The sequence below is a fragment of the Mauremys reevesii genome, linkage group 2, assembly GCF_016161935.1.
Source record: "Mauremys reevesii isolate NIE-2019 linkage group 2, ASM1616193v1, whole genome shotgun sequence".
Classification (NCBI taxonomy): Eukaryota; Metazoa; Chordata; order Testudines; family Geoemydidae; genus Mauremys; species Mauremys reevesii.
In genome coordinates this window covers 5,310,946-5,336,846 of record NC_052624.1, presented here as the reverse complement: position 1 = coordinate 5,336,846, position 25,901 = coordinate 5,310,946, and the positions used below count along the sequence as shown (strand labels likewise).

The following is a 25,901-nucleotide window of genomic DNA, read 5'->3' as shown; positions in this document are numbered from 1 at the left end:
CCTACCCCACGGTGCTACCGTCTTGAGGGATGCGGGAAGCAGTAGACAGGCCCGGCGCCCCTTGTTAACCAAGCCTTGCCCGATCCGAGGGCGAGTCACTGGTGGTCGTTGGGCGAACCCTCGTTTGCCCCAGTAAAGGTGGGCGAGTGGATTGTGCAGCCGAGCGCCCTGGCGCAAGGGCCAAACTCCTCCCTTTCTGGCGGGCGCGGGGAGTGGGAAGGGGTCTGCTCGGCCACGCTGGTCCGTGACGTGCCTCGTTCCTGCCTGCAGCTCTTCCACCTGATCTACTCCCAGCACGACATGGTGAGGCAGCTGGCGAAGCTGGCCGGCTGGCAGGACACGCTCACCAAGCTCTATGTCAAGGAGTCGTACGAGTCCCGCCAGCACAGCCTGAGCGGGTCCGCCAACGGGGGCTGCCTTGGCCTCCTGAAGCTCTCGGAGCACGCGGGCAAGGAGTCGGGCACCGAGGCTGGGAAGGAGCGGCTGGACAGCGCCAGCCCTGCCCTGGCAGACCTTCAGGACCTGGACGTCTTCCTGCCGGCGGGGTTCGAGTCCTCCGACCAGGAGCTTTCCGAGGGCTTCTCGGACCACTCCGTCTCCCCGACCGGCGGCTCCAAGCCCTTCCGCTCCTATAACTTCAAATCCTTCGACTCCCTGGACCGCACCAGCCACTCCTCCTCCTCCAACACTATCGACATCCCTGGCCAGGGGGAAGCCCCCTCCACCGACCCCCTCCAGTTCGACAGCATCTACCACCCGCTCTCGCCCTTCTGCATGTCGCCCTTCGACCTCGGCCTTGACCTGGCCAGCACCTGCTCCACCGCCACGGTGGAGAGCGGCAACCAGACGCCGGGGAGCTTGCCGGGGACCCCCTCCCCTCTGGAGTACTTCAAACCTTTCCCGGGCACGCGGGCTCGGAAAAGCTCCAGCCTCTCCAACGTCCTGGACGAAAGCAGCTACCAGGAGACGCTGGCCAGCGACGACGCCTCCAATACCAGTAACCCCCAGGTAAGGTGCTGCCCCCTGAGGGCTGGCACCCTCCTGCTGTGGCCCGTGATGAGAGCGTCCAGAGGGGAGCCGGCAGCGGTGGATGAGCGATGGTGCTGCCGTCTGGAGTAGGAGGGGTTTGCTTCTCTCCCAGGCTTGGTGTCGTCCCTTTGCCACTAGCAATAGGCACATGCCAACCCTCGAGTGTCCCCCTGCGGTGTCTGGCCCACTGGACGCTCTCACAATTACCGGCCCTGCTGTCCCCAAAGCCCAGCCCAGTTACTGGTCCCACCGTGGCACGCAGCTCTGCGTAGTACACGGCGCTTCTTTCTCTAGGAGCAGATCGCAAACGTGAGTGGATTTACCCGAGGGCAGGGATTTAGGTGGTAGCCCGCAGCAACAGTGGAGATGCAGGGTTAGACGTAAAACATGCCTGCTAGAGCCCATGTCCCACTAACCGGGTGCCCCCCACCTAGGTGACCAGATGTCCTAATTTAATAGGGACAGTCCCAATTTTTGGATCTTTTTCTTATATAGGCTCCTATTACCCCCCACCCTGTGCTGATTTTTCACACTTGCTGTCTGGTCACCTTACCCCCATCTAAGAAGGTTTTGCTCACTGCTCAGTCCTCCTTGCAGCATCTGTTACCGCCACCCGCCTTTCACAAGACCATAGGGTGACCAGAGAGCAAGTGTGCAAAATCGGGACCGGGGGTGGGTTGTAATTGGCACCTATATAAGAAAAAGCACCAAATATCGGGCCTGTCCCTGTAAAATCAGGACATCTGGTCACCGTACAAGACCATGCCCGCTGGCCTCCCCAGAGGAAGGATGCCAGGGTGTCTCTGCACCCCAGACCAGCCTTTTGATGTTCGCCTGTAAACCAGGCTCTCCCTGCTCCCCGCCGTTCACCTCTTCCAGTTAATTTAGTCCCCTCAAGTCCCCACCGTCCCTTCATCAGCGTTTGATTCTGTGCAGACAGCCACCGGCTCCGAGATGCACAGGGCACAACAGCAAGGCAAGGAGAGAAGTCTCTTCGCTCCAGCGGGACCTGTCTTAAGACGTGTCCGTTAACGCCGAGTCTTTAAGAACAAACTTTCCAGGCTAGACACACGTCTCCTTGCGTGTTATCTGCACCCACGTTTCCCAAAGGTTCTGCTGCCCCGTGTGACAGAGGCGGTACATGACACTCCTCGCTATCTGCATAGGAACGCACTGGACCCAGAGAATCCCTGTAACCCATATGCCCCCTGGTGCCCTCTGCCAGTTGGCATCAAGAGATCCTTGGGTCATGGCCCTCTAACGCCTGCACTCTGTCCCCAGAGGCCCCACTCCCGATCTCACCCCATCGTGTCTGAGCAGGGCAGTTGTCTCCCCCAGGGGGCACTGCGTCCGCCATCCCCTCTAGGAGAAGCCCATGGGGAGCGGACCAGCTGCTCAGATCAGCGTGTGTTTTCCGGCTCTCCCCCCATCTCAGCAAACGCCGGAGGAGGAGCTGTGCAACCTGCTCACCAACATCATCTTCTCGGTGACCTGGCGCGGGGTGGAGGGCTGGGACGACGCAGCTTGGAAGGAGCGCGGGCAGGTCTTCTCCGTCCTCACCAAGCTGGGCACAGCCTGCGAGCTGGTGCGGCCGCCGGACGAGATCAAGCGCAGGTGGGTGCTGGCAGAGCGGCCAGCCTGCTCCCGCCTGGTGGGTTCTGACCAGCTTGGGGGAGGGGGTTGGGAGGTGGAGAAATAGGATCAGAATTGGGGCCCTTTACCCCGTCCCCCTCAGCTGGGCCAGAGGGCTCAGGATCCTGGCTGCCAGCGTGGCCAAGCTTGTGGGTTTCTGGCAAGTTGCCCTGGGACTCAGATGGCCCCTGGCACGGGGGCAGCTCACTGCCGGGCCCTGAGGGCACCTGGCCTGTCAGCCAATGGAGCTGCTTCATTTTACCCTTACAGAGCCAGGGTCCCACCCCGCCCCCAGACCTGCCCATTCCTCTCCCCCATTTGCCCCTTGGAGGGCGTGGCCTTGTGAAAGTGACGCGTTAGTACCGTAGGCAGCTGTCCTGGCTAGTAACCCCCTGCGTATCCAGCCCTGCGCCCCCATGCCCAGCCCGTGTCCTTTGCTCCCAGCCGGCAGGCTCACGCCATCACAGCCTTGCATCCCCATGCCCAGCCGGGCCCGGGCCCCTCGCTCCAGCCCCCTGCGATCCCAGCTGTGGGACCTCGCCCGCCCCAGCTCTGCCAGGGCCCCCTCACTCCTGACCTGTCCTTTCTAGTCCAGTCTTGGGCATCGCGTGTGTCCGGCGAGTGGGCTGCATTTCATGATGTCCCCGCACACATCAGGAGTAGGCCCCTCCCCGCCCCCCACATGCATTACACTTGCCACTTGGGTTGGTGGCTTTTCCCCGTACAGATGCCCCTCTGTCTCCTTGAAGTAAGGAGCTTCCCAGTCCGGTTCATGAGTGCCAGAGCTTGGGGTAATCCCGGGTTGGGGCGCTGCAGAGCGCATGCCCCTGAGACGCTCGCCAGGGGGATTGGTGCTTTGCAGAGAAACTTTGGTCTTGGGCACCTGCTTCCCACGACTGGTGTGCTGGCCTGGGACTTGTGAGACGTGACTTCAGTTCCCACCTCTGCCACTGCCTGCATGTCAGGACCTTGGGCATGTCCCTTAGCCTCTCCGGGCCTCAGTTCCCCATCTGTAACACGAGGCAGGGGGTGGAGGATCTTGAAGTGCTCAGAAGGAGAGAGAGGCTGCGTGACCAACACGATATCCGGCAGCTGCTAGCAGTGTCTGTCCCCACACACACACGCACACACACACACTCCCTGTCTCTCTCTCGCAGCCTCCTGGAGATGATGTTGGAATCGGCCTTCACAGACATCAAGGAATCGGCCCCGGCCACTTTGCCCAGCCTCACCCAGAACGTGCTCAAGTTGCTGAGGCTCCTCCAGGACTTCTTGTTTTCCGAGGGACACAACAACCAGGCCCTGTGGAGCGAGAAGGTCCGTGCTGCTGGCGGGCCTGCGGGGTGAAGGTGGCCTGCTCCCTGCGGTAGCGTAGTGCTGACGTGCGGCGGGCTCGTCGGCTGCTGGGCGTGTGCTGCCGTGCCAGCCACAGCAGAGCCGTGGGTCTCTCTCTTTCCCGCCTGCCACGGTTCCCTGGCTGCCGTCCTTTTGGGGTCACTGCTTTGCAGCTGGCTCTCCCATTAAACACCCCAACCTGGGCTCCAGGCACAGCCCCCCCGGACAATCCCTGTCCCCGTCCTTAGGCCGGGGAAGCACAGCGCGGGGGCTGGGAGGGTGAGCCCCGTTGCTGTCCTTGCCGGGAGGGGTCACTCTGCCCGTCCTGTGGCTGCAGATCTACGAGGGGGTGAACAGCCTGCTGGACAAGCTGGGGGTGTGGTACCACTTGGCCAACGGGACCTCGGACCTGAAGGAGATGGCTCAGATCGGCCTGCGCGTCCTCGTCGGGTACAGCGGGCTGGAGGAGGCGCAGGTGAGCTGGCCCGGGGGCTGGGGACCCTGACTGGCCTCGCTGGGGCACCCTGCAGGCTCCCCTTCTCTCTGCGGGGAGGGGCTGGGCTCTGAAGGGAAGTATCAGCTGGCCGGGGGGGAGGGAGGGATTGGGCGGGGGGCAAGAGGGAGGCTCTGAGGGCCCCAAAACCACATTAGCCCCCGCCCATGCTGGGATGAGCCTGGGGGTGTAACAGGCTCTCTGCCCTACAGCTACACTCGCTGGCCTACGTCAAGCTCCACGGCCTGCTCCAGACGGCCTCGGCCCCCAGGGAGGAGGAGGCCTGCTACCTGCTGGGGAAGCTGGAGAGCCCCCTGAGCCGCGCGCTGCACCCCAAGTCCGAGGCCTTCTCCTGGCTCCTGCCCATCATCCGCACATTGCTGGACCAGTGCTACGAGACACTGCAGCTGCAGCACCGCCTGCCCTCGCTGCCCCCCACCAACGGCAGCCCCACCTTCTACGAGGACTTCCAGCTCTTCTGCACCAGCCCCGAGTGGAGGGCCTTCATCGAGAAGCACGTGGGTGCCGTCGAGGGGGGGCGCTGGTTACCATTGCAGGAGGAGGGAGCACTGAGCGGATAGAGCGGGGGTGGGAGGGGGGTGCGTCAGACCGGGCCCTAGACACAGCTCCTAGACGCGTCTCCTGTCTCCGTGTGTCCCCGTGGGACGCTGGGCCATGTGGCTGCGTCGGACGTGGGCTCTGTCTCTGGCTGTGGTGCTGTGCGTGTCCATGGGGAGTCGCTTCGGTCGACATGCTCAGCCACAGATGCCGACAGCCAAGCCCCGAACCAAGGCGGGGGAGTTGTCGGGAGAGTGGGCGTGGGCAGGGCGGGAGGATGCCCAGCGGGGCTGTTTGTGGGCACAGGAGAGCTGACCGGCCGGAGAGCTGAGCTGGGTCTGAGCAGCGCAAGGAGCTGTCCCAGCTCTGAGACTGCCCGGGAGTTGAGGATAAAGTGCTCAGACACGGCAGTGATTTTGTGGGGGTGGCAGTGGGAGAGGGGCTGCATTCACCTAAATAGTAGATTACAGATGGGGAAACTGAGGCACAGATCATATGCCCTACCCAGGGTCATGCAGCGAAATCCACGCTTCAGCTGGGAGTTCCTGGCCTCCCAGTCCTGCGTGCTCGCTGCTAGACCTCACCCTGTTCTAAGGCAGCATCCCCGAAAATACGTCCTGGCCGCCGCCATTCAAGGGCTCTCTCCCCTGCGTCCCCTTGGCAGGTACAGCCCATGATGGCGCAGTTTGAAATCGACACATTCGCCAAGAGCCACGACCACATGTCCAATTTCTGGAACTCCTGCTACGATGCCTTGATGAGCAGCTCCCTGCGCAGGGAGCGGGAGAAAGAGGAGAGCAGGAAGAAGTTCCAGGTACGGGCGCTCGGCCGTTCGAAACACACACCCCCGCTGCTGTTGTCCAGTCAACGCCTCGGGCTCCTCAGTGCTCCGGAAATACAGCCAATATCACTCGGCCAAACACCAACCCCGGGGGCTGAAATAGCCAGTGCCGGGTATCTCCTCCTGGCATGTCTTTCCGCAAAACCCTAATCTCTGCTGCAGAGTCTCCTCCCGGGGCAGGGGCGGCTCCAGGCACCAGCAAAGCAAGCACCTGCTTGGGGCAGCCCATTTGCAGGGGCGGCAGGGATCCAGCATGGGAGCTGAGAACCAACAGGGGGCTCTGGGAGCTGTAGTTCCTTGGTTAGCTCCCTGCCTATAGAGCCAGCCCTGGAGCAGGGAAAGAACTACATTTCCCAGCATTCCCTTGGTCACTACCAACTGGAAAGGGAGGAGGGGGACCTCATGCTGCGGCGTGCTGTGAGTGGAGAGTTGCACTGCGAAGGGTAGGGAGACCAGATTTTAACATTCAGAAAACAGGACACTCCACGGGGAGGGAGGGTAGCCCCAGCCTGCCACCATCCACTCCCTCCGACTGCCCCCCACAGAAACCCCAACCCGTCCAACCCCCCCTGCTCCCTGTCCCCTGATCACCCCTTCCCAGGACCCCACCCCCTATCTAAGCCTCCCTTCTCCTTGTCCCCAACTGCCACCTCCTGAGACTCCCCCCAATTTCTCCCCCAGGACCCCACCCCCTACCTGTCCCCTGACACACCCCTGGGACTCCCATGCCTCTCCAGCTGCTGCCTGTCCCCTGACTGCCCCCCTGAACCCCTGACCCATCTAACCCCTCTTCTCCCTGCCCCTTACTGCCCCCAAACCTCCGCCCCATCCAACCGCCCTGCTCCCTGTCCTTTGACTGCCCCCAGAACCCCTACCCCTTCTCCAACCCCCCAGCCCCCTTACCGTGCCACTCAGACCAGCGTGTCTGGCTCCGTGCAGCACCAGACACGCTGCTGCATACATGCTGCCGTGCTCCCCCGTGGAGCCACAGCCTCCCCAGCACCTGCCTTCCAGATTTGAACTCTTCAAAATTCAGGAGTGCTCAAGCTCAGTTTGGGCAGCTGTTACTTCATTTCTCCCAAATCGAATATACTGATCCACTGTAACTTGCTGTAGAAAAAGTAGGATAAAATTGAGCAAGAAATGCTTCCCAGTGGTTATTAGGACTGGAATTGCTATTTTCAACAGCCATTGCCTTTTTTGTTTGTTTGTTTAAAAGGAAGACAGTGATATTGCACTGGCAAATTCCCCATAGAAAGAAAGAGTGGAACAAAAGAATAATAAAGGCACCTCAACTTTTCCTCATTTATGGAGGACAGTCTTATAATATGCATCCAGATATCCTCCAATCACACAAGCTGAAAATTGTTCCACTTTACTGCAGCTCTGTAACCATATGGGAACCAATCCTGTCTGTTCTGTGCACATCCAAAATTCCTGCTAAATGACCCGCCCTGGGAGCGAGTTACCAGTGACCCAGGGCTGCGGCAGGAGGAGGGTGCAGGTGGGGGGGAGGGGAGAGACCAGGGCTGGGGCGGTAGGAGGTGTGGGGGAGGCAATGGGGGGGAAGAAGGGGGAGAGCCCAAAGCTGGGGTAGCAGGGGGTTGCGGCGAGGAGCCCAGGGCTGGGACGGGGGGCAGCCAAAAATTTTTTTTTGCTTGGGGCAGCAAAAAACCTAGAGCCGGCCCTGCCCAGGGGAGATCCGTGTGGTTGCCTGCCCTTTCCTCCACAGTCTCACCTCCTTCTCTGCCTCGCCAGGAGCTGATCCTGGAGCCGGTGATGAAGCGCTCCAAGTACGAGCACATCCGGCACGTGAACGTCCTGAAGCAGATCAACAACCACCACGGCGTCGTCCTGAAGCAGTGGAAGGCCCTGCGCCGCCTGCTGACCTCGCAGCGCTCCGCCTGGGCCGACCGGTCAGGAGAGAGCGCTCCCTTTGGGCCGGGGGAGGGGATGCTGCCCAGGGCCCCCTCCTGCTCAGCGCCTATGGGGCAGCCCAGGGTTGGGGCTGCTGGATCCTCTGGGTGGCTCCCAGGCTGAAGGCGTGATGGGGTGTGGTAGAAACTCCCCTGGGGCCGCTGGGCCCTGGTCCGGCAGCTCCTCTGCTCAGTCTACAGTCCTCGTAGTCCCTGCAGCAAGGGGAGCTCTGTCAGCCAACAGCTCGTGAGCCCAGGCTGTTCCCTGGCTCAGGCTGCATGGCCCCATGCTGACTCCAGCTGCCCCCCATCCAGCTCCCAGCTTTGGGGTGCTCAGGGCTCACTTTTCTCCCTCCCCATCCCCCGCAGAAGCCCCCCAGAGATTCGCTGGAAGCTGTCAAGTGCCGAGACCTACTCCAGAATGAGGCTGAAGCTGGTCCCCAACTATCACTTCGACCCCCACGTGGAGGCGAGCGCCCTCCGGGACAACCTAGGTGAGCGACGCTCGCGGCGTGGGGATGGGGCCCGTGCGCGTGGGTCGCAGCCTGGCTCTGCCAGCTCACCGATGGGCAGTCAGCTGTAACGCCAGCAGACCCCGTGGGCGGGATCGAACCTGGGACCTCTGAAGCTTCGTGTATGAGCCTCTACTGCATGAGCTAAAAACCAACTGCCTCTTAGGCACGGCTGTAGCAGGCTCTTCAATCTGTGGCTGGGCCAGGTGCTACTGGAGGGGGACAGAGCGACACACCCAGCAGGCCTGAGTTACATTTTCACGTAGAGGGATTTAATGTACATTTTGAAGGGAGTGGGGCCTGACCCCACCTCTGCCTGCAGAAATAAAACCTCGATCAGGGCCCCTCAGCCACAGAGCCCCAGGGCGACTCTCTCAGAGCGGTGCTCAACCTGGCGTCTCCAGTTTAGTCTCTGTCCGTTTCAGGCGCGGATCATTCTCACAACCTTGCGGAGCCTCTGCCGCTGGCCGTGGCCAAAGAGGCGAAGGTGAGCGAGCTGGAGGATGATCAGCTGGCGGAGGAAGACCTCGAGTTCTTGGACAATCAGTGAGTCTCTCCCTGGGTTCAAGTATCAGAGGGGTAGCCGTGTTAGTCTGGATCTGCCATGCATCCGACGAAGCTCATGCTGCAATACGTCTGTTAGTCTATAAGGTGCCACAGGACTCTTTGCTGCTCTCCCTGGGTTGCTGTTCGGGCCCTTGCTGGGCGCAGGAACAAAGCGTGTCCTGCAGAGGAGGGATACGGTGCCTCGGAGGCTTGTGTCTGAGTCTGCCCGTGTGTCTCAGTGTCACCCCACGTGGTCCCCTTCTTGAGGAGGGGGCAGTTCGGACTTCCCGGCCAATAGTCTGTGGGTTTTGTGCCGAGATCATTGACAGGGGGCCAGTCACAGCCTTCAAACAGCCATCGCCCGGTAACAGCTCTTGATCCGGGACTGTCACAGGCGGGATTTGACCCCGCAGCCTTTACATTGTGAGCAGCATGGGGCAGAGACCACATCCCCCCCATGTCTAGTAGAGCAGGGCCCCGATCCTGACTGGGACCTCTGGCCACTAGCACAATATAGTTGGAAGAGGTGAGAGGCGCTATATCCTCTTCCATATTCCCCGAGCCACCCATCCCCCTTTGCCTGCCTGGGCCCATCTCCCCCTTCTCCCAGCTAACAAGTGCAGACCCCTCCCAGTTCCTTCTTGGTACTGCGGTGCCAAGAGGCGCTCTGCACGTCGCTCAAGCTGGTACTCCTGGAAGCGGGTAGGATTTTCCCTGGCGAGGGTGCAGGGAGAGTTCGCCGAGCTGCCCAGGATTGGCTGAGCAGCAGAGCACGTCACGGTAAGGCCAGATATCTGCTACCGTTGCTGGGAGCAGAGCACGCGGTGTGGCGTACGGCCCAGGCCAGCACGGGGCGCCAAAGGCGGCCTCTGTTCTCTAACCAGCCAGTCCCACGCGCCGTATTGGACAACTGTGCGCGGGGATGGAGGCCGTGGGCCGTAAGAGGGGTGCGCACGGGCGGGACACCACTCATGGGTACGATCTCTTCCAGGGCTGAACCCAAAGAGCAGAGCCAGAGGGAGAAGCTGGTGATCTCCGAGGACTGCGAGCTCATCACCATCGTGGCTGTGATCCAGGGCCGGCTGGAGGTCACCACACAGCACGTCTACTTTTACGACTGCAGCAGCGAGAAGGAGGAGACGGAGGAAGGTACCGGAGCTCGCCCATGCCCGCCCGTCTCCTGCCCTGCGTCGCAGCCTCTGATCCCGGAGGTTCTCTCCCCCACCCTCCCATCCTCCCACTGCTGTGAGATTACTCGTTAATCTCGATACTAGCACTGCATGAGAGTAGCACCTACTGGTCCATGCTGCTAGGCGCTGGCTGTCCCTGCCCCGAAGAGCTCACGGACAAAGATGGGAAACTGAGACACGGAGGTTAAGTGACTTGCCCCAGGGCATGCTGGGAGTCTGTGGTGCTGCTGGGAATTGAGCCTAGATCTCCTGAGTCCCAGTCCAGTGCCTTAACCTCGAGGCTAGCTTGGCTTGGGGGTTATCCCAGCACGGAGCTTAGACCCGAGGTGTGACGTGGGGGAGGGCTGGGAGCCTACGCTGGGTCTCCCCGGTGTGACGATTGCTGGCTGAGCTGGGTCAGTGTCTAGGATCAGGGCGGGCCCCGCGGTGCTGGGAGCTGTCCAGCTACGGAGGTGCCTGGGTATCGGATGGGGGAGTAACAGCTGGCCTGCTTTCTGCCTTTTCCCCAGGGATTGGCTACGACTTCAAGCGCCCCCTGTCTCAGCTCCGGGAAGTGCACCTCCGCCGCTACAACCTCCGCCGCTCGGCCCTGGAGTTCTTCTTCATCGACCAGGCCAACTACTTTGTCAACTTCAGGAAGAAGGTTCGCCCCGATCCCCTCTGCTCTCCTAGACGGGCCGCTGCCCAGCCCCGGGGGGCGTCCCCGCTTCTCTTGGGCAGCCAGTGGCACCCTTCCCGGAGCCTCGGTGCCCAGCCCAGACCCCAGCGCGGTGCTGGGCTGCCGTTGGGGCGATGGTGGAGACCCAAAGCAAGGTCCTGGCCCCGTGTGGTCAGAGCCTGGGGCACGTTGCCATCTGAGGAATCGTGAATTCAAACGGGGGAGGGGGGCTTTGATCGGAGGGGGGGATAACACAGGAAGTCGAGCGTCGCTGGTGCAAGAGGCCTGACGCAGGGTGATGGGCAAAGGTGGCCCTTCATACAGTGGGTGGCGCTCAGCCAGGAGGGGGGTGGTCTGGTACTGGGATGGAGAGGGGGGTGACCCTGTAGCAGTCCCAGCTCCCCCAGCTTTTCCAGCCCCCATCCCCGCGCGGACAAAGCAGGGGAGCCGCGCCTGGCCAGCGTGTTCCGGAGCCTTGGTAAGAAGGGAATTGCATGTGCGTTTGATTTAGGATTGAATTCCTTAGACTGGATCTTTTGCTGATGTAAATCAGCGTGGGGCCCTTGATTTCATTGCTGATTTACACCGGGGGGCTGGCCCTTGGACGGCTGTCTCTTTCACGCGGTTTATCCATGTAGGGCTCTCCCAGCCCCTACTGGAAGAGCAGGCCAGCTCTCACGGAGAGGCATGGTTGTCTTTGCTAGAGCAGGGCATCGGGAGAGCTGGATTCTGTCGGCTTCCAGTGTCTGACCAGGGGCAAGTCACCGCCCCTCTGTGCCTCAGTTTCCCCATCTGTAAAATGGAGATAGAGTCTGATCCCCCCACCCCCTAGGGCAAGTGCTTTGAGGCCCTGGGGGAGAGGTGCCTTGTTCATGGGCAGGCTGGACGCTGGACGTGTGCTCCCCTGAATGCTTCATGCACCTGGTTTTGTCCCTGCAGGTTAGAAATAAGGTGTATTCCTCTATTCTGGGCCTGCGCCCACCCAACCAGATCTACTTCGGCAGCCGGTCACCCCAGGAGCTGCTGAAGGCCTCAGGACTGACTCAGGTGCCGTTAGCATCTTCTTGCAGCCGCCTCATCCTCCCCGCTTCACCTCTCTCTCCTCGAGAGCAGAGTGTGTCCATCGGGGCTGCCTCGTAGCCAGAGTGCCGGGCAAACGTCCCCCAGCCTCCCGGCTCTGCCAGAGGTCCCAGGGCCCACCCCTCTGTCCCAGCCCCAGGCCCCTGGGAGCAGGGCCTGTCAGCTGTGCCCAGCTGGGTCATGGTTCTGAGATCCGCCCGGGCTGGCACTTCATTCAGGGCGTGGTCCGGGCCGTGAGCCCAGCCCTGCGATGGGAGACGGAGCACGGGCTTGGGTCGCTCAGGGTATCACAGAGGGAAAGTGAGTGCCGCCCCGCTGCGAGGTCACACTCCCAGTGCGGGTCATTGTGCTCCGGGGCAGAGTGGGCACCTGAGGGGTTAAATAGCCCGAGGGGGAGCTCAGGTGTGGGTGGCTGCTAGCCTGGCCTCCCGCAGGTGCTGACCACTAGGGTGTGACGGCGGGGTGGGGAGAATCCATTGCACGAGTTTCCCTGACTTTCTAGCAGCCTGTGTCTGTGCTGCTCCCGGTGAGGGTCCTCCCCCACCCCCAGCGTGGCGACTCCCCTCCCCATCCCTGCAGAGTCTGCTCCCCAGCCATATCCTCCTCACTGTCCCAGCCAGGCCTCGCCCCCGGCAGCGACTCCCAGAGGGTGACCCCACGTCCCGTCCCGTTTGGCTGGGACAGTCCCCATTTTTTAAGCCCTGTCCCGGATTTTTTGGCAAAACTGGGTGTTTGTCCCATTTGCAACTGACCAGTTGGCAAGAGCAAAGGGGACAAGTGCACAGTTGGGCCAGAAAAGGGGGGTGCAGCCCCCAGGGAGGCATGGAAGAATGTGCGGGGGCGAGCGGCAATGCCTGCCCCACATGGGAGGGAGGGCCCAGGAGAGTGGCTTGGGTTAGGCTTGCCCTGCATGGGTGGGTGGCAGGGGGCTTGGGCTGACCCATGGGATGGGTGAGGGGGGGCATTGGGCCCTCCCTGTGGGGTATCCCGTTTTCTCTTTTGGAAAATATGGTCACCCTATGCCACCCCCGCCCATCCCCCATGCAGCGACTCCCCTCCCGCTCACCCAGCCAGGGCCGCCCCCTCTGGCCCTGCCGTCCGCAGAGCCTGTTTCAGCCCCGCCGTGTCTGTTTCAGAAATGGGTCTACAGGGAGATCTCCAACTTCGAGTACCTGATGCAGCTGAACACGATCGCGGGGCGCACCTACAACGACCTGTCGCAGTACCCCGTGGTGAGCATGTCCGCCGGTCCCTTCCCCTCCGCCCAGAGCCGCGGTCAGCGGTCTGTCCTGGGGCCGGCGGGCGAATGGAGATTTCGGTGCTCAGCGCGCCCCCGCGACATTCCTTCCGGGGTGGTCGTCTGGTCTCCGTGCTCCCTCCCTGGGCTGGCAGCGTGGGGTGGGCCCCCAGCCTCGGCCCGAGTCCAGCTCTCGCTAGCCTGGGGCCGGGTGATTAGCAAGCCACCCTTCACGTTGCAGGGACGCTCCCGGCGTGCTTTCCACGGGCTTGTTAAGGGATTGGTCGAGGCATTAATGAGTGGCTAACGAAGGGCGATAGAGCCAAGCGGGTGCTAGGTCACTCCCAGCCGTCTCTAGCACCCAGTGGTGCTGCTGACCACCTGTACTGCACCTACATTGATTGGTCCTGTCGGAACCCTTTAGATCACAGCGGCGGTGGGGTGGCACCTACAGGCCAGCCGGGTGGGGGCGTCTTTGCGCTAGGGGCTGTACGAACCTATAGAAGAGAGTAAAATTAGAGCTGCCCAGCCTCAGCCCCTCATAATGCAGAGCTCAGCCATAAAATCAGAGAATATCAGGGTTGGAAGGGACCTCAGGAGGTATCTAGTTCCACCCCCTGCTCAAAGCAGGACCAACACCAACTAAATCATCCCAGCCAGGGCTTTGTCAAGCCTGACCTTAAAAACCTCTAAGGAAGGAGATTCCACCACCTCCCTAGGGAACCCATTCCAGTGCTTCACCAACCTCCTGGTGAAATAGTGTTTCCTAATATCCAACCTAAACCTCCCGCACTGCAACTGGAGACCATTACTTCTTGTTCTGTCATCTGCTACCACTGAGAACAGTCTAGATCCATCCTCTTTGGAACCCCCTTTCAGGTAGTTGAAAGCAGCTATCAAATCCCCCCTCATTCTTCTCTTCTGCAGACTAAACAATCCCAGTTCCCTCAGCCTCTCCTCATAAATCGTGTGCTCCAGCCCCCTAATCATTTTTGTTGCCCTCCGCTGGACTCTTTCCAGTTTTTCCACATCCTTCTTGTAGTGTGGGGCCCAAAACTGCACACAGTACTCCAGATGAGGCCTCACCAATGCCCAACATAGGGGAGTGATCACATCCCTCGATCTGCTGGCAATGCCCCTACTTATAGTGTCCTCCTGGCTCTCCCAGTGGTTCGAGAATGTCTCCCCCTGTAAGAGTCTGGAAGGCCCAATGGGCCTATCCAGCCTGCCCCAGAAGCACGGCTGCTAACACTAGCCCTGTGCTCCTGGGGAAAACTGCCCGTTGTGCCACTGCCCTGTTGTGTGTCTGGCCGCGGGCGGCGCTAGGGTTTGAAGGCCCCACGACAGGCCGGGCCAGGTAAGGAGTTGGCAGGCATCTGACTGGCCTCTCTCCTCTGCAGTTCCCTTGGATCCTGCAGGACTACGTCTCCGAGACGCTGGACCTGAGCGACCCGGGCGTGTTCCGGGATCTCTCCAAACCCATTGGGGTGGCCAACGAGAGACATGCCAAGGACGTGAAGGAGAAGTGAGTGCGCGTCCCGGGCGCTGGGACTGGAGGGGGGCCGACATCGGAGCGTCACCGCGGCCGTCGAGAGCCGGTGGTGTGCCCTGGGCGTAGGAGTCCGACCCCAGCACGTGGGGTAGCGAAGGCCTAGATCGGGGCAGATCACCGATCCCATTTGCTCTGTGGAGACGGAGCAATCGTCTCGTAACTAGAAAAGGCCGAGCGGTGCGTGGGCAGGAGAGCTCGCCCTGCGCTCTGCTCCATGGCTGGAGAGAGGCCGAGCAGCGCGGCGGCTGGGGGCATGCTGGTGAGAAGGCTGTGCCCTCTCCGGTGCCAGTCTTCTCTTCCTGACGCAATCGCTCCGGCTATTGCAGCACATGCCGGCAAACCAGCCCAGCCAAGGCAATAGCTGTGTTTCAGGTCACCCTGGCCTCCCCGCTGGGATTCCCTTCCTCCTCCTCCTTCCCCCCGCCCCCACCGTCTGTGTCTCGGTGGCGCTCTCTGTTCATTCCCCTCCCTGTCCCCAGGTACGAGAGCTTTGAGGACTCCACGGGCATGATCGACAAGTTTCACTACGGCACACACTACTCCAACGCGGCGGGCGTCATGCACTACATGATCCGGACCGAGCCCTTCACCACCCTTCACATCCAGTTGCAAAGCGGCCGGTGAGACCCGGGGCTGGGCTAGCACCGCGTGGCAGGACGGTCCTGCTAGCTTCTCCAGGCCCTGCTAACACAGGATCGCCACTTCCCCCTCGCTCGTTCTAACTGTCCCCTGGGAGACTGAGCCGCAGCCTGAGAGCTCGCTGGTGGGGGATCCTTTCCTGTGGCTCGTTCTTAAACGTTCCTTGTGTCCGAGTGAGGGAGGAGCCTCTTCCCTACATTCTGTGTGTCTGTGCAAGGAAGTGTGGCCTCGTGAATAGATCACCAGGCTCAGGAGAGCTGGGTTTTATTCCTAGCTCTGCCGGTGACCTTGGGCAAATCACGTCCCTGTGCTGTGCCCCAGTTTCCCCAGTGTACAATGGGAATGGTACCTCTGTGAAGCGCTGGGAGATCTGCTGATGAAAGCACTAGATAGTCTTTATTACCCATTGCAAAAAGTGTCGTAGAGCCAATTCTGAGCCTTGCCTCTGAGTTGATAAAGTAGAAAGAGGGTTTGGCCGGCCCTGTATCCCGCTGTGGCTGGGTGACTCATGGGTGTTACCCGGCACGAAGAAAGCGAGAGGGCTAGGGATGCAGTGATTTGGCTGACGAGGCTGATTTCTTCAGACCATACGGTAAACCCGGGAGCTTGCTGGATGACAGGAGGATCTACGCATCATTGATTGTATTGCTCTAGTGCCTAGAAACCCCCACCGAGGTCAGGGCTCTGTGGTGCTCGGTGCTGGGCAGGTATTTAGCAAGAGACAGTAAGGCCCCTTCCGTCTTCGAGCTAGGCAGCTGCGGCACAGTCATGCGAAGGGTCAGTGGTGGAGCTGAGTCCAGGTCCCGGTTCTCCTAAGTGCCTGCCCAGCGCCTTCGCCACTAGGCCAAGCCTTAATGTCTTGCCGGCAGGTTTGACTGCTCGGACCGGCAGTTTCACTCGGTGCCCGCGGCCTGGCAGGCGCGCATGGAGAACCCGGTGGATGTGAAGGAGCTGATCCCGGAGTTCTTCTATTTCACAGACTTCCTGGAGAACCAGAACGGTAACGGGCGCTCCTGGGGCATCGCAGCCCGGCTGGCTGGAGTGCCCTGCGTCGAGAGCCGGGGTTGGCATGGGGAGGTGCCTACTTGGGGCCTCCATTGAAGGGGCAGGATGCGTTCTGTGACTCTGGCTTCCACTTCTGTTGATCTCTCACGATCGTCGCAGTGACGCTCAGTCCTCGTCTCTAGCCACTGGCCATGCTGGCTCATGCAGGGTGCAGTGCCCAAGCCAGCGGGGGTTGGAGCATGTTGGGTGCCCCAGGGCTCTGTGCGCCTCGTTACTGGGCTCTAGACAGAGCTGGGATGCAGGCTGAGCTCCCGGGGGGCGGGGGAGCTCATTTCGCCCTGCATGGAGCTGGTGCCCAGCAGATGTGCCATGGCTGGCGCATGATCTCCTGGGACCCTTAGGATTCCCCGCCCTGCTCGGTTCTAGCATCGGGCAGCGAGGTTATAGCATCCAGCACGAGCCGGTGTTGGCCCCGGGGCTGCGGGGGCCATTGATCGGACCCCGGGCCGTGGGATGCTGCAGAGGGGGACGGTGAGCCGCCCTGCTGTATCACCTTCCCTAGGGTTCGACCTGGGCTGCCTGCAGATGTCGAACGACCAGGTGAGCGACGTCGTCCTCCCGAAGTGGGCCAGATCCCCGGAGGATTTCGTCCACAAGCACAGGAAAGCGCTGGTAAGTGGGCAGGGGCTCCGCCCAGCCTGCGAAGCCGTCACCTGGCCTGCCAAACTCACTGCTCCCCCAGCTTGTAGGGCGGGGGCCTGGGGTTTCCCTAAGAGGTGGCCCAGACCAATGGGGGTGTCCCCAGCCTGGCGTGTCCCCGTGGCGCTGAACGTCCCCGTTCTCTCCCTGGAACAGGAGTCGGAGCACGTGTCTGCCCATCTCCACGAGTGGATCGACCTGATCTTCGGGTACAAGCAGAGGGGCCCGGCCGCCGTGGAGGCGCTCAACGTCTTCTATTACTGCACATACGAGGGTAAGAGGCGCCGGGGCTGGGGCCAGAGCGGGCAGGGTGCCTGTCACTCCCGACACCCCCCCCCTCTCTCCCCAGGTTAGCTTATAAGAAGCACGCAGGACCTTCTTTAGGGGATAAGGCAACACGCCGCGTTTGTGAAGAATACAGTAGGAAAGCAGCTGGCATATGCTCACACACTGCCCTGCCAGTCGATTATAGTTACCAGTCCAGGGTCCGGATCAATCTACTGGCCAGCTAGATTGATCACGGTTAGGGAGGAGCCGGGTTCTGTCTGCCCCAACCCGATGCTCCAGGGGAAGTCTTGGCAGGACGAACCCAAAGCCCCTCAACTCTCACCTTTTATAGCAACGAATCCCCATGTAAACCTATGGACCCAGCTGTGTCGTGCTTGAATTATTGATCACAAACTAGTTGTTTTTGCAGTTTCTTTTTCATCATTAGCATGTGGTTTTCACAGCTATTTTCCATTTCCTTATTTCGTATCCTGTTCTTAATTCAGGGCGGCTGCCTGTGCACTTTAGGGTTGTCACTTTGCACTCTCGTCCAGGCATCAGGGTCTCAGGATGACGACGCTGGCAGCTTGTTTCTTCACCCCCCTTTTGTAGTTCACTGGCGCGTTTTTTTATTTATTTACTTAGATTTCACACATACTTAGTCACACACAGAACGGTACAATAATTTCAAACACCAACTTTTCACAGAACAAAACAGTCCTTTCAAGGCAGAACAGAGCAATCTCCAATATTACTAAATTAGTATAAAACCTTAATGTATAAACTTACATTAAAACAATTTCATCAAGTAACTTTACTATAAAGGACAAAACAATTTTGTCCCCAAATCCATGTTACCGTACACTCAGGGGCCGTGGACCTGGACGCCATTGCTGACGAAACGCAGAGGAAGGCTTTGGAAGGCATCATCAGCAACTTCGGGCAGACTCCCTGCCAGCTGCTCAAGGTATTGGGAGCCGGAGAGGGCGCGTGTGGGGATCCCCCAACAGGCCCTGAGAGCAGAGCTCCACTCTCCCAGCCAGGGCTTCGGTCCATATATGGCCACCCCCCACCCCTGGGTCCTTTCGCCCCCTGCTTCCTCTGTCTTCCTGGGAGGCTGGGCTCTGGGATCTCGCTCGGGGCAAGGATCTGGCACCTCCTGACTCACTGGTGTCTCCCCCGCGGCAGGAACCTCACCCCGTGCGCCTCTCGGCCGAAAACGCCGCCAGGAGGCTGGCCCGGCTCGACACGTACTCCCCCAACGTATTCGAGAACCTCAACCAGCTCAAGTCCTTCTTCGTCGAGGTGAGAGCTCTCCTCGCCGCTGGGCTCCGAGGGTGGGGCTGGCCGGAGCTGTGGGGCCTGCCTGGGAGAGCTTACGAGGGAATCCTCCCACGTGGTGGGGAGAGAGGGGTGCGTGTAGGGGGGGGGGGCGAGTGATGGGGTCACAGTGGCCAGAGGAGGCGATATGGGGTGAGGGAGGACACGGATTCCAGAGAGATGGTGCTGTTACCTAGCTCTTTGGGGCAGGGACTCTCCAGTGTGTCTGTCCAGCGCCTGGCACGACCTTGTCCCGGTCTGTGACTGGGGCGCCGAGGCGCTACAAACACCCGATAATGCCCAGCGCTGACGCAACGTGCGCGTGCTGGCGGGGGCGGGGCCGCGGCAGCGCGTAGTCCCCGAGCTGCCTGGCAGCAGCACCAGAGCTCTCTGTTCTCTCCCGCAGGGGATCAGCGACGGGGTCCCGCTGGTGCAGGCTGTAGTCCCCATGAACCAGGCCCATTCCTTCATCACGCAGGGCTCCCCGGACGTGCTGGTGAGTGCCCTTGGGGGTGTGGCATGGCTTGTTGGCTGGGAATTCGGGGGGCTCTCAGCTCGGTGCGTCTGTAGCCCCCCTATCGGAGCACCTCTGCTCTCTGTTCATTTTATCCTCCCAGCCCCCGTGCACTCAGGGCAGCTGATTGCCAGTTCACAGGGCCGGAGCTGAGGCACAGAACCATTGAAGGGACTCGCCTATGGCCACACGGTGGGTCAGTGGCAGAACTGGCCACCAGGTCCCCTGGGTCCCAGCCTGGGGCCTTAACCACAAGCCCGGCCTTCCAACTTCCAGCACTTGGCTGGGGAAACTAAAGCTCCCGCCTGCGGCTGAGGACAAAGCGCGAGGGCCGAGCAGGCGTTGGCGCTGGCTGTTCCCGGGAGCACTAGCTAAGCTCTGGCTTATGGAGAGAGAAGGGGACCTGTCCTGCACGCATCCCGCCGGGTGCGGTGATCTGCCTGTAGCTAGGTAGGGTCAGGCCCAGTTGATATTGGGCTCGGACACCCCGGAATCACCCAGTGTGGTGGGGGTGGCCACACCGCTGCCATCGTTGTGCTGCAGGGGCTGGGGGGGGGGCACCTTTCGAACAAGTCGTAAAACCGAGCTCCTGACCGGCCAGGGCCTTCCCGTGCCCCGTGGCGCTTTCCCAAGAGCGGGGCTGGAACCCTGGGGGCCGCGCGCTCTGCGTTCTCCTGCTAGCCTCCCTCTCCCTGCCTAGGTGACGGTGAGCGCCAACGGCTTGCTGGGAACCCACGGCTGGCTGCCCTACGACAAAAACATCTCCAACTATTTCAGCTTCACCAAAGACCCCACCGTCTCCAATGCCAAGTGAGTCTGGGCCAGGAGCCCCGTGACCGGATCCCTCCCGGGCTCCTGCCGTTCAGTGCCCCGGGAATCGGCCCTGACGCCGAGTCCCCGGAGGCTTTGTCCAGTCAGGTTCTAGGTGGCGCAACCACGGAGGCCTCCACCCCTGCCCCATCCAGTAGGCACGCTCCTCCGGGTGTCACCCTGCGGCGTCCTTTTCACCGCGCTAGCCCACTTCTTCCAGCCGCCCCCTGGAGGAGCTGGCTCCAACCGCCCCCGACCGGCAGCCTGCTCCCTCCCTGTGCATGCCCATTCCTGGCCTTCGCCCCCCAAGGGCCAGTCCTCGTAGCCCCTTGGCCAGTTCTGTTGCTCTTAGCATATTGGGAGGGAACAGAGCAATCTTCTGGCCGGAGGGCAGCCCGGCAGAGTGCCTTGGGTGGGTCACCTCCCTGCTCTGGGACATGGGGATGCCTCTGAAGGGGCAGCCCCAAATGCCTTCTCTGGACACAGGATTGCAGGTGATCCACTGCCCCCTTCCGGGTCCTGCTTGTACCCTCCGCCCTGCCTGTGCCAGCCGGGGTCCCATGCCCCCTCTCCCGCAGGCCCCGGCCCTCTGTCCTCGCCATGACCCCCCCACCACGCTGGCTGCCATTGCAATCTGCTGACAACGTGGTGGAGAGTTCCCGGGAGCCAAAGGGCCGGCGGCTCTCTGGGGTGATGCTCCGTAGCCATGCGCTCTTGTCTCCTCCGCCAGAGCCCAGCGCTTCCTCTCCGGCCCCTTCGCCCCGGGGGTGGAGGTGTCCTCGAAGACACTGACCATCTCTCCCGACGGGAAGCTCCTCTTCAGCGGGGGGCACTGGGACAACAGCCTGCGAGTCACGTCGCTGAGCAAAGGGAAGGTCGTCGGGCACATCACCAGGCACATAGGTATGGGGCCCGGACGGGCTGGCGGGGGGGTAACCCGATGTGGGGCACGTGGGCCGGAGGGACTCTCATCCTGCCACGGTTCTGTGGCCCATCCCTCCAATGCACCTCCACCCCGGCCTGCAGCCCCCGAGCTTTTCCACCCCGTGACCAGCTGATCAACCCTGGCATGACCTGCGGGGGCACTAGGAAGACACTGGCAAACTCTCGACGCTTCGGGCCAGCCAGGGTCCCGGAGCCGCCCCTTACTCTTTGCGGCTCGTCTCCGTGACCTGGTGCTTTGGGGGGAGGAGTTACCAGCCCGCAGGACCAGGTGGGGTTGAAAGGAGCCGTGCTGCTCACCCTGCGGTCACTAACTTCCGCCCCCTCCAGAGTGCCTGGTGGGCTCTGCCCCAAAGCCCCCCTCTCGGGTGCGGAGCCTCCAGCAAATCCCAGCCCCAACTCAGAGCCCCAGGGAAACCAGGTGGGGATCGGCATCGTGGGGCGCTGGGCTCGGCGTCTCGGAAGCAACGTCTCCTCTTCCCCTGCTTGCAGATGTGGTCACCTGCCTGGCGCTCGATCTGTGCGGAATCTACCTCATTTCGGGCTCCCGGGATACCACCTGCATGGTCTGGCAGGTCCTGCAGCAGGTGAGGGAGAGACGGGCTCCGGCCGGGTGTGCTCCGCTGAGGAGCTCGGGGCGGGGGTCCAAGGAGGCGTCTGGGTGGTTGGAGACTTCCTGGCAAGGCACTCACGTGACTCTTGGGCTCGGTAGGGGGGAAGGCAGATCCCCGGCCTGTTTCGCTCCTGGGCTAGGAGGCACCATTCTGTAGGCCCGAGGGCATGCTGGCAGCAGGCTACCCCGATGTCTCCTCAAAGGTTTGCAGGATCCTTTTGTGCATTTGGTTGACTTGATACTGATTGGCTGGTGGGAGTGGTACTGCAGCCCCCACACCCAGCTCTGCCAGTGCCCCTCGCTCCCGTCCCGCAGCACCCCTGCCGTGCCAGCCCTGAGCCTCCCCCCCAGCTCTGCCAGTGCCCCTCACTCCTGTCCCGCAGCACCCCTGCCATGCCAGCCCTGAGCCTCCCCCCAGCTCTGCCAGTGCCCCTCACTCCCGTCCCGCAGCACCCCTGCCATGCCAGCCCTGGGCCTCCCCCCCAGCTCTGCCAGTGCCCCTCACTCCTGGCCCACAGCACCCCTGCCATGCCAGCCCTGAGCCTCCCCCCCAGCTCTGCCAATGCCCCTCACTCCTGGCCCACAGCACCAGCCTTTGCCACCCCCAGCTCTACCCGATGCCAGTTCCCCGCACTCCTGGTCCAGCCCTGTCCCGAGCAGAGGTTGCTCCATCATACTAGCTTCTGTGGCAGTTCTGTGCTGGGGCCGGTTGCCTTCTGGAGACGAGGATAGGAACGTATCCGGTTCAGCCTGCCCTGCTGGAAGGGCTCTGAGCTCTGCTCCCCTAACGTGTCGGCCTCGCTGCCACGTGGCTGGGGCTTCTCCTGAGCCATCCTGGCGGGTGTGGCTGGAGTTATTCCTCCAGCCTCGCTCAGCCCCGGGGGCTTTGCAAGCAGCATCGGTGGCTTCACACGGTGATTTCAAACGCTTCCCACCCCCAGCATCTGGCTGGAGCTCTGTTCCCTCAGCTCCGTTTCCTCTGGGCCTTTCCAGGCCAGATCCTCCGCTGCTCTAAGCGGCGATAGCTCCACTGACATCAGAGGGGCTGCGGGGCCGAGACTGGCTCAGGATCTGGCCCACGGACCCTGGTTTCTCTCTCCAGGGTGGGTTTTCCAGTGGCCTGGCTCCCAAACCTGTCCAAGTCCTGTACGGTCACGACGCCGAGGTGACGTGCGTCGCCATCAGCACCGAGCTGGACATGGCCGTGTCGGGGTCGAAGGTGAGGATGTGTCACGGTGTGTGGGGGGGCCGAAGGCGTCAATGTTAGGAGTTTGCTGAGGTGCCAGTTAGATTTTAAAGCTGAACTCCAGCCAACTTGATTTGCCAGTTGGCTAAGTGCTGTAGCCAGTGTCGGGGTCCAGCGAGTGTTCACTTCCTACTTTAATGCTGGGCCCTTTTCACATCCGCTCTTCACTTGAACAGTATTTCTCAAGTCAGGACACATAACCAGTCAGCACTGTATTAACTGATCCAGAACCAGATGAATATACACAGCAGTTCACCACTCACATGTAGGTGCACCCGGTGCTCGTGGTACGAGCACACACACCAACGCAGTCTTGCAAGCAATTGTCAAAGACTAGAGTTCAACTCAAGCAGTTAAACCAGCAAGATATTTTATTACATTTACTTACGAGCATCATTTCTCAGTACCTAACATGCATCGCCCTGCCAGCGTTTCTCCAAGGAGGTCGAGTGCACGTCTCTGTAAGGCGGTTCGGAGTCCCTGCTGTTTGAATGGATTGGTTGCAAAAGGGACAAGTTTAAAATATCAAAAGCAGTTGCTTTAAGTTTCAGTTCAAATCTCTCGTGGGCCAGTTTGCCGGCGTTATGAAGGAGAGCGTTCGTCGAGCATGAGTTCAACCCTAAACTATGGTTACAGGAGGTCTCTAGAGCAGTGGTCCCCAACCTTTTCCGTGGGGCGGGCGCCGGACAACTAGCCGCCGAGGACCGTGGCCACTGGACAAGCCGCCATGAAGTGGCAACGTCAAGAGGCATCGCCACCGAAATGCCGCCGTGAAGGAGCATCAAGAGGTGTCGCTTCTTGACGTTGGCACTTCCCTGCGGCATTTTGGCGGCTGCTTGTCTGGCGGCTGGTAGGCGGGCGCACATGGATGCCCCGGAAATCCAGTCTGAAATGAAATCTCCCCAATTCTTATCCTCTTAACGCTGGAATATGGAGACTGCCCACCGCCAGTCCTGGCATCCATTGCACTGGGGATTCAGAAGCTTCCTCATGGGTTCAGTCAACTCTGGGGGTCCCATGTAGTGACCTCAGCTTTATATACTCTGATTTCAGGGCTCCTTGGTGGGGACCCCACCCCCTGATTTCTAACAGACAGCGGAGTGCTCAGATTTCAGCTCTGTTTCTCTTACACTTCCATCGGTATCCAGTAGATGGCACTGGCGTATAACACATTTCTTCAGTCCTTTCCCTGTCTGAGGCTTTTTTATGGTTGATTCGTATCCAGGATCCCATCTCAGTATTAGCCCTTGTTATTAACTGGAATTTCTCCCTTTTTAAGCCATTTCTGTGGATAATCCAAATTTATTCCTGTGTTTGTCTTTCAACATTCCTTCTTTTGGTGCCAGACAATTCCTGTTATTTCTAGGCTGTGGTGTGGTGGTACCCATGTGGGTCCCAGGATTTTAGAGAGAGAAGGTGTGGGAGGCAATATCTTTTATTGAGCCAGCTTCTGTTGGTGAGTGGGACAAGCTTTCGAGTTACGCAGACCTTGTGCCTCCCACCAATAGAAGATATCCTCTCACCCACCTGGGCGCTCTCTTTCTAGTGTCAGTTATTTACAATGAACACCAAAAAATCTTTCAGGTTTGATGGACGTACTTTATAGGGCCTTTGATTGTACATAAGCATTTCATGTTATTTAGAGTTTAGAACATAAGAACGGCCACACTGGGTCAGACCAAAGGTCCATCCAGCCCAGTGTCCTGTCTGCCGACAGTGGCCAGTGCCAGGTGCCCCAGAGGGAATGAACAGAACAGGTAACGATCAAGTGATCCACCCCTGCCATCCAGCTCCACCCTCTGACAAACAGAGGCTAGGGACACAACAGAACAAGAGCCCCTGTCCCCACACACACAGAAGAACCTCGGCGTTCCGAACACCCCGGGAATGGAGGTTGCTCATAACTCTGAAATGTTCATAACTCTGAACCAAACACGGTTCTTTCAAAAGTTTACAGCGGAACATTGACTTAATGCAGCCTTGAAACTTTGCTATGCAGAAGAAAAATGCTGCTTTTCCTTTATTTTTTTAATAGTTTTTTAGTAGTTGTCCTCATGAAAGGCTCAGGGCCGGTGGAGAATAAGGCTAGGGTTTTGAGAGGCCTATGGGAATTAGACACTGAGGGCCCATTGATGGTACATGAGAGCAAAGCACCCAGTTGCCCTGGTGACAGCCGAAAGGCCTTGTCGTTGTGGCAGGACGGCACCATCATCGTCCACACCATCCGCCGGGGACAGTTCATGAAGTCCATCAAGCCCCCCTGTGAGAGCTCGCTGCCCGCCACTGTCTCGAACCTCGCCGTGGGGCTGGAGGGCCAGATCATCGTCCAGACCACCGTGGCGGGGAGATCCTCCCTGAAGGTGAGTGGGCCGGGACCTGCGGGCCCAGCAGCAATGCAGGGCCAAGCATGGCCTTTCCCTATGGGACGCTGTGGGCAAGGACAGGCGTCTCGGACACGCTCCGAACCCAGCAGGGAAGGGACAGTAACTCCACCCTGCTGTGGTGATGGCACTGTGCCTCGGGGCAGATCAGCAGCAGCCAGATTCCCATCCCAAATAAACATAGCTGGGGACTTATCCCTGAATAGGAACAACCCATCCACCACCCAGCAGGAGGCGCTGTCCTCCCCCCCTTACTCCTTTATGGGCATCCCGGCGGAATGGGGTGGCACGTTCCAGTTGCGCCTGTTGCGGGCAGTGGGGAGGCGTTGCTGATGGTATAGCTCGGCCTGCAGAACCTTTATGGCTGGTGATGCCCGAGAAGGTAAGAACCAGGCCCATTTGAACGGGGAGTCATGGAGGGATGGTGCCACGGCCACGCCGAAGGCTGTTCGCCCAGTCGCCTCCTAGAATAGAGGTGTGCTTGGAAAGTTTTCAACCCATCATCGGTTTCTCCCCCAACACCCTTCTCGTTTCTCTCGAAGGATAAATTTGCCCTGCACCTTTATTCCGTCAACGGCAAGCATCTCTCCTCCGTCCCGCTGGAGGAGCAGGTCACAGCCCTGTGTGTCACCGAGGAGTTTGTGGTTCTGGGGACCATGCAGTGTTCTCTCCAGATCTTGGATCTTCAGAGGTAAATGTCCCCTCGATGGTTTCCTGGGCCCCCCACTAGTGCCATGTGTCACTCTCGTGCAGGGGACAAGGGTCCCGAGTGCGTCATAGCCATGATCCTCCGCTTGCGGCGAACGCTTTTCCTCCGTCGCTGTCTCTCTAAAACCACGCAGAGTGTGGGTCAATAGCATAGCGTGTGGGTCTTGCATCTGCACCT

At 60.4% G+C, this 25,901-nt stretch overlaps 1 protein-coding gene across 7 annotated transcripts in view; it reads left to right on the top strand.

Annotated features, from left to right (window-relative positions):
* NBEAL2 (neurobeachin like 2) overlaps window positions 1–25,901 on the top strand; it is a 175,945-nt gene that overhangs the window by 146,406 nt on the left and 3,638 nt on the right. For 5 of the 7 annotated variants that reach the window (XM_039521666.1, XM_039521667.1, XM_039521665.1 and 2 more), the window contains 27 exons: window positions 271–1,008; window positions 2,465–2,643; window positions 3,819–3,978; window positions 4,334–4,471; window positions 4,702–5,007; window positions 5,712–5,861; window positions 7,647–7,804; window positions 8,174–8,298; window positions 8,742–8,862; window positions 9,854–10,011; window positions 10,562–10,695; window positions 11,650–11,757; window positions 12,927–13,022; window positions 14,428–14,552; window positions 15,059–15,199; window positions 16,088–16,218; window positions 16,786–16,895; window positions 17,079–17,196; window positions 18,059–18,156; window positions 18,378–18,494; window positions 18,916–19,005; window positions 19,724–19,833; window positions 20,564–20,736; window positions 21,268–21,362; window positions 22,491–22,607; window positions 24,833–24,994; window positions 25,558–25,706. In XM_039521666.1, the coding sequence (XP_039377600.1) occupies window positions 271–1,008; window positions 2,465–2,643; window positions 3,819–3,978; window positions 4,334–4,471; window positions 4,702–5,007; window positions 5,712–5,861; window positions 7,647–7,804; window positions 8,174–8,298; window positions 8,742–8,862; window positions 9,854–10,011; window positions 10,562–10,695; window positions 11,650–11,757; window positions 12,927–13,022; window positions 14,428–14,552; window positions 15,059–15,199; window positions 16,088–16,218; window positions 16,786–16,895; window positions 17,079–17,196; window positions 18,059–18,156; window positions 18,378–18,494; window positions 18,916–19,005; window positions 19,724–19,833; window positions 20,564–20,736; window positions 21,268–21,362; window positions 22,491–22,607; window positions 24,833–24,994; window positions 25,558–25,706 (4,307 nt within the window). The remainder of the gene's footprint in view (window positions 1–270; window positions 1,009–2,464; window positions 2,644–3,818; window positions 3,979–4,333; window positions 4,472–4,701; window positions 5,008–5,711; window positions 5,862–7,646; window positions 7,805–8,173; window positions 8,299–8,741; window positions 8,863–9,853; window positions 10,012–10,561; window positions 10,696–11,649; window positions 11,758–12,926; window positions 13,023–14,427; window positions 14,553–15,058; window positions 15,200–16,087; window positions 16,219–16,785; window positions 16,896–17,078; window positions 17,197–18,058; window positions 18,157–18,377; window positions 18,495–18,915; window positions 19,006–19,723; window positions 19,834–20,563; window positions 20,737–21,267; window positions 21,363–22,490; window positions 22,608–24,832; window positions 24,995–25,557; window positions 25,707–25,901) is intronic. The other 2 variants (XM_039521671.1, XM_039521670.1) reach the window with 2 other exon arrangements.